Source organism: Stigmatopora nigra, unplaced genomic scaffold, assembly GCF_051989575.1.
Source record: "Stigmatopora nigra isolate UIUO_SnigA unplaced genomic scaffold, RoL_Snig_1.1 HiC_scaffold_25, whole genome shotgun sequence".
NCBI lineage: Eukaryota > Metazoa > Chordata > Actinopteri > Syngnathiformes > Syngnathidae > Stigmatopora > Stigmatopora nigra.
Window position 1 is genome coordinate 4,044,480 of NW_027551604.1, and position 11,137 is coordinate 4,055,616.

Genomic DNA, 11,137 nt, shown 5'->3' on the forward strand with positions numbered 1-11,137 from the left:
GGGTGCCTCAAAGTTAGATTTGTGGGGCTAATTTTAGATTACCAATCCAAAATTGGACAGTTCAAGATTAGCTCAATTCTCAAGTCAATCTTGTCAATTGAAAAATAGATTTGGAGCACTAATGTGACATTTCTGGGAGTGTGATGATATCATGTTAACATATTTTGCAGTGACTCAGACATACCTATGCACACACAAATCCTGATTGTAGCATGGACCACAAACTAACTGTATGTACATCTACAAAATGATGACATGTAGTTGGAATGTAATTTGTAGCTTGCTATTTGTTGGCAAGCTTAGAACAGTACATTTTGGTTCATAGACTAAATTGTTCTCTATTTTGACTAGCAGGCTTTTTATTGGTTCACTAATACGGTAGAAGAAAACCAACATGACCTTATGCATGAGTCTAAAGACTATAAACAAATGACCTGTTTGTTGAGTCCATTGCAAATATTGGTCCATTAAACCCAAAGACCAACATTTTTCAGGCCTATGGAGTGTTTTTAACAATGTTGCTGTTTAAAAACAGATTAGCCTAAGTGATTTTTTCCCCTCAACATTGGAAAAATACAGATGTGTCTTTGTCTTCGCTAAAGAAGATGATCCAGATTAACATATTACTCAATTTAGTTTGATTTGGATGACAAACAGGAGAAAAAAAAGATTGTTGCTTTCAGGCGTTATTGGTTTGGAACATTTCCAGAAACATTTCAGGAACATTTCCATTCCAACTCAACACCGAAACTGACAGTTTACTTACAAAAAACGTCACAGAAACGCCAATAGAACTCGAAAACAATGCATTGTCACTTGCAATGTTTTATGCTCTGAAATAAATATGTTTAAGACACTAAAATGTGGTCAAAGACAGCGTCAGTCATTGATCCACATCTTGCATCATAAGAACAGGCTCAACCGTCAAATACAAAAAAACATACGCGCAAAGATCTGCTTTTGACCACAACTCACGTCAATGTGTCCTCACCTCATTAAAATTTTGCCAGATTGTTAAAAAAAACACATTACCAACCCAAAAGTTAGGCAAATCTAATGATGCACCTGTTTATTTCCTGGTGAGCCTGCCAATGTTTGCGGTTGAGCAAAACTGGCCATCCGCCAGAAGAAAACTCTGCTTACGTCTCTTGACGTAAACCCTGGGAAAAGAACCAGTCCCTAGAGAAAAAAAAAGATGAGTAACCATGTCTTCCAGATCTTAAAACTGGCCCAACTACAACAAGGCTGTCTTGCTTGCACGAAGACATGATTCAAAAGATGACACTTTTCCTCTCTTGATGTTTGGAAAGGCATCTGGACTTGGAATGAAAAGCTGGAAAATGGCCTAAGCCATAGAAAAAAACCTGTAAATAATGGTAGTGCATTTGTGAAGAGGAATTCAATTGCTAGTAGAGGTTCTGCAAAATCTGACCTATACCAAAGACCTCATTATTTGCAGCATCCACATTTGAAAGTCTCCTTTTCAGAGAACTGTTTAGATCAAGTTCCAAATATCCAAACTGATCATGTAGAAAAAGAAAAGCTGCACTTATAAACCAGCAAAGTTCACTTATGTAGATCCAACACAAAAACACACATCTCTACAAATCAGTTTTCCATTAAAATAAAATACAATTTAAAGGTAGATCGAGGGTCAAAAGTCATAAATCCCCATATGGGCGCATCTCTTTGATTCTTATTTAGGAGGCTGTGTGGTAGCACTCGTTCAAAGAAAAGAGCTGCCTCATAAACTAGTGATAAATGCCCGACACTAATGGTTAACAGACCGCTGACGTATGTTGTGTTTTTCCCCTTGTTGGACCTGTTCACATCAAATGTGTTGTTAGCCCCAATGTGTCTATTGACCCATTTCTGCCCTGCTGCTGTCTTTGAGTGGGGTCTTGCCTTTGTTTCTACCACTAATCTAACACAACAAAACATTTCGATATTTTGAAACAATGAATTTACGTCATGGCCATTATTATTATTCCTAACGGCATTGAAGGTAATTAATGAAAATGCACAACTGCATGTTATAGTCCATATTCCTTTCAGCATTTCAATTCCATTTCTCTTGCTCATTAATCAACCAACTCATAAAAGCGAAGAATTGTTTTATTATCTGATGACGCAAATGAAATAATTCATACTAGGACATTTCTTTATAATGGCTGCCAATCAAGCAAGCCAATTGCTAGTCTGCCATGCATGACATAACCACCCTAACAGACATTTTTTTTAGCAATACCGCCATTGTTTTACTCTTTTTGACTTTTCCCGTCACACCTTTCTAGACTAATGTGAGCAAGACTTCCTCACAAATACACACTCTTCTTTTTCTGTGGATTACCATCAATCACCATGGCTCGCGCATGCTTCTCGAGCTCATCTTGAGACTTTTTGCGACACAATCAATCACAAAAAGCCATCCCAGCGTGGCACGGTTCCGCATTAGAAAGACTCACCCCGACTGCAAGCCCCCTGGTTAATTATCACACGCTTGGGGGTGGGAGACGAAGTGGGAAAGGTGGCTATTGTGGCCTATGGAGATTATACCGGCTCCCCATGGAAAACAGTAGTTGCTGCTTCAATTCCTGCGGTAACCCCACGACCCTACCAAAAAAAAAAAAAGTTTTCCGCGTATGTAAAGCAGCTCTTCTTATCAGATGGCTGTGAATTGTTCAGTCTAAAAATACACATAACACAGAGGCGGTAATTTGCACTTCATTTATTTCCGTCACGTTGACATGTAAATAAAAAGACACACAGGTTAGAAGAGAGGCTGCCACGATAACACACAAGTGATACAAAAAAAGTTTCCATTTAAACTTAATTGTCCACAATTGTTTAATACAATTCATGAAATCCACTTCTACAAGAAGCATAATAAACAATGTACACACATGTAAGTTATTAATATTAGGCTGGAGTGCAAAATATGACTTCTTTTGTCAGGTCAAACTTGATGGCTCAGTGTTTTCAATGTCCCAGAAATGCAAACTTTCTTGCAAAATGTTACAAAAATATTGCATGGGGAATAAATATTTAAAATGGCACACAGTGAAGTAGTTTCTGATTGCATTGTTTTATATTCATATCCTATAATTCGTCTTCATGCAACTTTGTGCGTGTTCTCTTTTTTTGCAAGATTGAAAAACCTTCCTATCATGTAATTATGACACAAAAACCAGTCAGGCCAGCGTCCTTTAGCACGAAAGCAAGAATGTGGAACCTTAGGTTTTGCACTGCAACTCTGCTAATGCTAGGCTGAAACTCAGTTCCTTTCTTTTAAGCCCAACTCCCATTTGAGTATTCAAATGTGGTTTGCATAATGTTCCTGTTCAACAAAATGGGCAAACAGTCAGTGCGTTTACATGGAATGAGGACATCTGATAATGTCATTCTTGTTTTTTTATGATAATACTCTTATATAGTGTACATGAGAGCATACAAATACATAGCCATGCAAGAAGATATTCTCAATCCCTGCCGAATTTATATCAATAGTTTATATTTTTAACTACATAAACATTTTCTGTAATTATGAGACTATGAGGCATACAAGTATACAATATTTTGTGTGCTACTAATACCTAGTAGAAGTTCCTGTGACAAAAGTGTACTGAATTGATGAACACTGTACTAGTTCATAGACCACAAGGTTGATATCAAGGATGTCCAAAGATGCTCACTTGGCTTTCTGTTAATTCATAGATGTATTCCATTAGGTCATTTATATACACATTCTACAATATAACAGGTAAACTAGAAAAACTTTTGGCCTTGTAGTGGTTCATGAAGTTCTATAATCCGGGATAGACCCATTACAAGAAGTACTCCAGTCCTCGCTTAGTAGAGTTCCAGAACTTTTCTGGAATTTCCTTCCACGGAGAATCTTCCACAGCGCAAATCTGCGTATGAATGAATAACTTTTTTTTCCATAACAAAAGCTGGAAAGTCCCAAGTGGCTCAAATGAAGCAGAAAAACTTCTTCCAGCTGCACCTTGAAAAAGCTTTGGTACGCCTGTCCGACCAGCGCCTTTTCTTAGCCTGCCGTGCTTTGTTCTTGATAGCCGCAAAAATGGCCGCATCAAATGCTTCCTTTAGGTTCTTTTGCGTCAGTGACGAGCACTCCACGTAATCCACCGCCCGGATCTTTTCTGCCATGCCTTGCGCCCGAGAGCTTGCCACGGGTTTGACGCTGGCACGATCCAGGCCAATGAGGACATTGACATCCAGTAGGAGGTCCGATTGTGTGCCCACCAGGATGATGGGCGAGGTGGGGTTACAGGCACGGATTTCGGGTACCCACTTCTTGGTGATGTTGTGGAAGGAGGCGGGGTTAACCATGCTGAAGCATAGCAGAAAGACATCCGTGTGCGTGTAGGATAGAGATCGGAACTCATCAAACTCTTCCTGAAAGACATCCAGAGTGGGGGTCTTAGTACAAACAATGCAAAGGTCACTATAGTTTAACATTGGAAACCAATGGAGGAGACTCTCATAACGCTGGCACAATACATTGAATTGAATCATTTTTACTGGAATATTCATAAATCTCATCTTTATAAAATAATGTGAATGGAAAATCCTACAATAATCAACTTTTTTTTTTTAAATAAAATGACTTTGCTACCCTGTGATGATGTTGATACTTTTCAGGAGGTCATGTGATGACTTGGTATTATTCCGTGGAAATTAGCTCATGAGTGGTTCATAAGAAATTATTAGTAAAGACCTAAATGGAATTTGGGCTTTGAAAAATGGCTTATCCAATCAAATCTGACATCAGCTTATTTTTGTAGTACGTATTCAAAATAATGTTATTATTTTTTTTACCCAGAGAATAATTGTCTTATAAACATTCATGATTGAAATTAATGCATTTGTCACTGCCACTTTATCTCATTTAAAAGCTATTACCCAGCAGCAATTGCAGCCCTAAAACCTGCTCTAGTGCCTATTGTTGTGAATTGGAGCTATTTAAATAAAATTGACAGACCGGTCTTTGTGAGTCACACAAAGGGGAAATTGTTACTAGGCAAAGAACAGTGTAAATTAGTTCATTGCTGATTGTTGTGATAAAACACACACTCAGGAAGGAAAATGAACAATACTATGTAGGTTTATTTATGACACAGGACAAAATAAAATTATAAAGCCATCATCCTGATTTTTTTAAATATTGATGACAAATAGACCCCTCCATTTTCATCTTAATAGCGATTTAATCGCAACAGTACAAGACATTTTCTTTTAGGACACTGGTACTCTTACCTGTCCTGCAGTGTCCACCAACTGTACTCTGATTGGAGATCCGTCCACTTGGACCTGACCTGTTGGAAATAAATGATGCCATTTTTATTAAATTATTATTATTTTAATTATATATTATGTAAGTACTTTATACTATTATTTTATCTATAACATATTGTCATATTTGATCTATGCTTTGCTCATCATCTTTATACTTTTAGTTGAATTAATATGACATAAAAGAGTGGAAATTATAATCTGGTAAAGAGTTCAAGGTACTTTTGCAGTTTAGAACTTGAAGGACTTCATAGCTCACCAGAGAAGACGTCAAAGCCAGTCTGTTTGTAGTCCACTGGGTATCCGTTGGAGGTGTAGCTGATGATCATACTCGTCTTTCCCACTGCCCCATCGCCCACCAGCATACAGCTGATGACCCCAGGCTCCAACTCATCATCCCGTGTCAACATGCAAGCGGATGGGACCCGGGTCTCTTGGTAAAAGTACTCCATGTGAGGTGGCATGTCGGCCCGCTGAATGTTTGCTTCTCCCACCTTTGGATGTCTTTTGTGTATTCTAAAGTTTAACTACAGTGGGTTGGGCGTTTTATTTATATTTCAGCCAACTTCCAGTTTTTAATCTGCATAACCACTCCCATTTAGAGGGAGGCCAGAACCCAATGTTTGACCTGAGTTACCATGCGACCCCTTGTGTCAAAAAGGAAAACTCCATCATCAACTATGATAAAGCTAGACGAACACCATAGAGGCCCATGTAAGTGTGCTTTACAACATATTATACCATTTCAATATATGAAATGTATGAGATTGCATAAAAAGTGGAAACTAATTCGATAATTGTTTGAACAGGGATGCCGTGGGGTAAATAATGTACACATCCACCTATTTAAAATCACATGGATTGAGTTTAGATTTGCCCTCTAGTGGCAGTAAGCAGTACTGCATCAACTACGATCACATGATGATTGTCACCTGACTCGCACTACTGTTTAGCTAGCTAGGAAATTGCTTTTTATGCGGTGGCTTGATGTTTATTGTGTTATTATATGTATTCTGCAACCTGCTAATGCATACAAGCAGTGGATCGGTGAGTCTTTAACAGGAAGCCAGCCGCCAACTAGAAATGGGGCCACTCCTTATTCATACCACAGCTTCGACGCTAACTGCCTGTAATATTTTATGATCGATTTAAATCGTAAATATGGCATCAATATTGGACGAGTATGAGGATTCGCAAAACAGCCGTCAAAGCACGCAGCAGCGTGGCCGACTGGCGAGCACCAACATCGGCTTAACACACTCAGGTAAACCGAGAGAAGCAATGGGGGATCTAATGTTGCTACTTTTGTGCTAATGCTAGTTGACATAAAACAATATCTTCTCGTCAGGGTTCGTCAATGTGCGACTGGAGGAGGAAAAGCCAATTTTCAATAAACAGAGGATCGATTTCACGCCCCCCGAGAGGATCAATCACCTGGCTGTCTGCAACAGTCAGCTATGCATGAGTTTGGGGAGGGACACCCTGCTGAGGTAAATAACAAATTGAGATATCCATTGTTATGGCTCACTAGTGCATTGCTTTTTGATTGGATTAGTTGAAAGTAGGAGTAAAATGTTTATTAGGGGGCAATCAAGAGGACTGATTTGTAGCGGATGATAGAGACTGATAGAAATGTTTGTTTTTCTTTGTGGTCTTGTCAGGATTGATTTGGCTAAACCTGATCAACCCAATCAGGTTGAGATGGGAAGAAAAGATGACAGCAAAGTACACAAACTATTCCTGGATCCGACAGGTAACTCCATCTTTCGAGCATAATATTGTAAATAAACAATAACAAACCATTACAAACACTACTGAGTGCATATCAGAAGAATCTTGGAAAATAGAACCAACTATACCAACCAGTGTCTTTTTTATTTGTATTCAATGTTTTATTTTCCCTCATTAAATACATTACTTCTAATCCTCATTCTGTGCTTTTGTAATGAAAAAAAATATCTTTTCAGGCTCCCACTTGCTGATCAGCCTGAACACCAGTGAGTGCCTCTACCTGAACAGAAACACCCAAAAAGTCCGCAGTCTGTCTCGTTGGAGGGGCCACCTGGTCGAGAGCGTAGGCTGGAACAAGATGCTTGGCAACGAGACCAACACGGGCCCCATCTTGGTGGGCACGGGCCAAGGCGTCATCTTCGAGGCGGAGATCTCCGCCACTGAGGGGAGCCTTTTCAACACTAACCCGGACCAGTACTTCAGACAAGTGTGTCTCTTATCAACATTATAAAAACGTTTTACAACCAAGGCTCACTCTAACTCTTCCCCAGGTCCATTCCTTAGAAGAAGACGGTAGGCCAGCGCCGGTATGCTGCCTGGAAGTAGAACGCGGCCTGGAGAATAAGTACTTCATCATCGCCACCACCCGCAAGCGCCTCTTCCAGTTTGCGGGCAAAGTGGCTGAAGGGGCAGAGCAGCAGGGCTTCAGCTCTATTTTCACTCAGAACCAAGACCTGCTACCTAGTTTTCAGGAGTTCCCTGCCAACATGGGCTACAGCGAGATCACCTTTTACACATCCAAGCTCCGCATCTCCCCCAAAGCCTTTGCCTGGATGATGGGAAACGGGGTGCTCTATGGGCAACTGGACTATGTCAGGCCTGATTCTCTTCTGAGTGACGTGCAGGTCATTTCTATTGTTTTGATGGCAACCAATCTTCAATACAAACACTGCTGATATTTTGTTAGATTAACTTCAACATCTTTTACTGTGTCCTTTCAGGTGTGGGAGTACACGACCGACATTGACCTGTCTTTCAACAAGCCCATAAGCATTGTGCTAACCCAGTTCCATTTTTTACTGCTGTTGCACGACAGGGTTAAGGCCATTTGTACTCTAAACAGCCAGGTAGTTCACGAAGACGTGTTCCCAGAAAAGTTTGGCCCACTCAAGAGGATGATCAAGGACCCTGCAGGCGGCCTGGTGTGGATTTACACCGAGCGGGCTGTGTTCCGGTATCACATCCAGCGAGAGTCACGCGACGTCTGGCAGATGTACATGAGCATGAAAAAGTTCGACCTGGCTAAAGAGTATTGTCGAGAGCGTCCCGAGTGCTTGGACATGGTCCTTTCCAACGAAGCAGAACACTGTTTTCAGAACAAGCGCTACCTGGACAGCGCCAAGTGCTATGCCATGACGCAGAACTATTTTGAAGAGATTGCGCTCAAGTTCATCGAGGCCAAGCAAGAGGAGGCCCTCAAAGAGTTTTTGCTGAAGAAGTTGAGCAATTTTAAGTCCAGTGAGAGGACGCAGATCACCCTTCTCGTCACCTGGTTGACCGAGCTCTATTTGAACCGACTGGGACAGTTAGAGGACGACGATGGCAAATCGGGCGACCTCTTCCGGGAGACCCGTGATGAGTTCCGCCGATTCTTGAACACGTCCAAGCACCGCGAGTGTCTGTTCAACAACCGCGGCACCATCTACGACCTGCTAGCTAGCCACGGCAATATAGATGACATGGTGTACTTCTCAGTGGTCATGCAGGACTACGAGAGAGTGGTGTCGCATTACTGCCAACATGATGACTACCGGGCCGCCCTGGACGTGCTTGCCAAGCACTGCGACGAGAAGCTCTTCTATAAGTTCTCGCCGGTGCTCATGCAGCACATCCCCGAAAAGGTAGTGGATGCCTGGATCCAAATGGGGAAGCGGCTAGACCCCAAGAAGCTCATCCCGGCGCTGATGAACTACAGCCAGATGGGAAGCAGTCAGCAGATCAATGAGACAGTGCGCTACATGGAGTTTTGCGTACATGAACTGCACGTTACAGAGGAGGCCATCCACAACTACTTGCTGTCTCTTTATGCTAAGTACAAGCCTGACTCGCTTCTGCGCTACCTGGAAGAGGCGGGCACGTATGCCTCGGAAATCCACTACGACCTGAAGTACGCGTTAAGACTTTGCGCTGAACTCGGCTATCTGCGCGCCTGCGTGCTTGTGTACAGAATTATGGAACTCTATGAAGAAGCAGTGGATCTCGCATTGAAAGTAAGTTAAGCGAGTGAGATTTTGACTCAACTACAGGTTCTTTTTTCATTTTTCTTACTAAACTAAACACACTAAAATGTCCATAGGTGGATGTCGATTTGGCGAAGAGCTGCGCTGATCTGCCCGAGGATGATGAGGAGTTACGCAAGAAGCTGTGGCTGAAGATTGCCCGACATGTGGTCCAGGAGGAGAAAGACGTGAAGAAGGCCATGAATTGCTTGTCCAGCTGTGATCTTCTCAAGATCGAAGACATCTTGCCTTTCTTTCCTGACTTTGTCACCATTGACCATTTTAAGGTTGGTAATATGGTGAACACCATGACTAGATGGAGTTTCATACTTGATGGGATGTCTTGGAGTTCAATACTTACCCTATGGTCTGTTCTGGGCATTCAGGAGGCTATCTGCAGTTCCTTGGAGGAATACAACAAGCACATTGAAGAACTGAAGCAGGAAATGGAGGAGGCAACGGAGAGCGCCAAACGTATCCGGGAGGACATTCAGGAAATGCGCAACAAATACGGAGTGGTGGACTCCCAGGACAAGTGCTCCGCTTGTGACTTTCCCTTGCTCAACAGGGCCTTTTATTTATTTCTGTGCGGACACATGTTCCACTCTGACTGCCTTCTGCAGGTATACTGCACTACTTATAATTAGTGAGTAATCTCTTGGTACTCATAACACTCTTTTTGTACATTTATACCCTTTTAGGAAGTGACTCCTCATCTATCCGCCTACAAACTGAGCCGTCTGAGTGAGCTCCAGAAGAAGATTTCGGCCTCCGCTCAGGCATCCAAATCCAGACACCGGTCCATGCAAAATGAGGACACCGATGAGACCAGCCACGCCAAGGGTGACACGCCCAACCTCGGCAAGGGTCCCACCAGTCGCGAGCAGATGAAATCGGACCTGGACGACATGATTGCTTCTGAGTGTGTATATTGCGGAGAGCTGATGATCAAGTCTGTGGATAAGCCCTTCATTGATCCACAGAAGTATGAGGAAGAAAAATCCAGCTGGCTATGAATGAGATAAACTTGGGGTGGATTTTGCAGATAGACTTTTTGTCCGCTTGCCTGTTAGTGCCTGATCCTTCCGGGCTTTTCTGCTCTTGGCTGACTAATATTTTTACACTGTACCCCACCTAAAATCATGTTGGTTACCAATACACACACATAGTAATGGAAATCTGAGGTCAATTACACATCATAGCTTTTGATGTATATCATGTTAAATGCAAGTCTTGTCCCATGCCCAAATGCTCAATATTTTTTTGCGTTATCTGTCTTAGCATAATCATGGAAGTTCAATAAATGGCATCAAATGTATCCTTTTGTAAAATGTTTAAAAATGAAAGTAAAGTATACATGGAAGTGAAACACTAAAAAAATCAGTGTTAATAGTTTTGCCTTCTGGTATTGTTGCAAACTCATTGCAATAAGTAAAATAATGTCAATCATTAATGTGGGATATACATATTGCATAATTGGGAGACATATTTGCACTTCATTACATGTATAAGCCTTATAGTGTCAAATTTATGTGCAAAAGTCTTTTTATGATTGCACATTTGAAATTTACTAGTTACTGAAGTTTCCCTTTGATGACATCAAAGTTTTCTGATGATGTCACAGTTTCCTTTGTGCACTAGCATTCCAAATATGGAGTTAGCGCATGGTGACGTAGGACGTAGCTCAGTAACCTTCTTAGAGGTTAGACACTACTAGTCGAAATCAGATGATCAAATAAAGACGCATGGAAGTTTTTGTCAACCACTGACGCATTGCGTAAAATCCCCCTCTTGGTGTTTCTTATACTTATTTT

General features: G+C 41.5%; 2 protein-coding genes across 3 annotated transcripts; one reads left to right on the top strand and one right to left on the bottom strand.

Annotated features, from left to right (window-relative positions):
• Positions 1 to 2,712: 2,712 nt before the first annotated feature.
• rhov (ras homolog family member V) lies at positions 2,713 to 5,845 on the bottom strand. The gene is made up of 3 exons (XM_077711079.1): positions 5,573 to 5,845; positions 5,278 to 5,336; positions 2,713 to 4,416 (listed from the first exon to the last, which is right to left on the bottom strand). Exons 1-3 carry the CDS (start codon positions 5,775 to 5,777, stop codon positions 3,970 to 3,972), a joined length of 711 nt encoding a protein of 236 aa, XP_077567205.1. The 5' UTR covers positions 5,778 to 5,845; the 3' UTR covers positions 2,713 to 3,969.
• On the top strand, positions 5,587 to 10,641 carry vps18 (VPS18 core subunit of CORVET and HOPS complexes). Of its 2 annotated transcripts, XM_077711077.1 has the most exons (11): positions 5,587 to 5,765; positions 5,916 to 6,027; positions 6,123 to 6,577; positions 6,662 to 6,803; positions 6,975 to 7,066; positions 7,281 to 7,531; positions 7,596 to 7,949; positions 8,046 to 9,314; positions 9,401 to 9,610; positions 9,710 to 9,946; positions 10,025 to 10,641. In XM_077711077.1, exons 3-11 carry the CDS (start codon positions 6,475 to 6,477, stop codon positions 10,337 to 10,339), a joined length of 2,973 nt encoding a protein of 990 aa, XP_077567203.1. In that variant the 5' UTR covers positions 5,587 to 5,765; positions 5,916 to 6,027; positions 6,123 to 6,474; the 3' UTR covers positions 10,340 to 10,641. The 2 variants fall into 2 exon arrangements, with proteins under 2 accessions (XP_077567203.1, XP_077567202.1); XM_077711076.1 differs by having other exon boundaries at positions 5,916 to 6,577.
• The last annotated feature ends 496 nt before the right edge of the window (positions 10,642 to 11,137 follow it).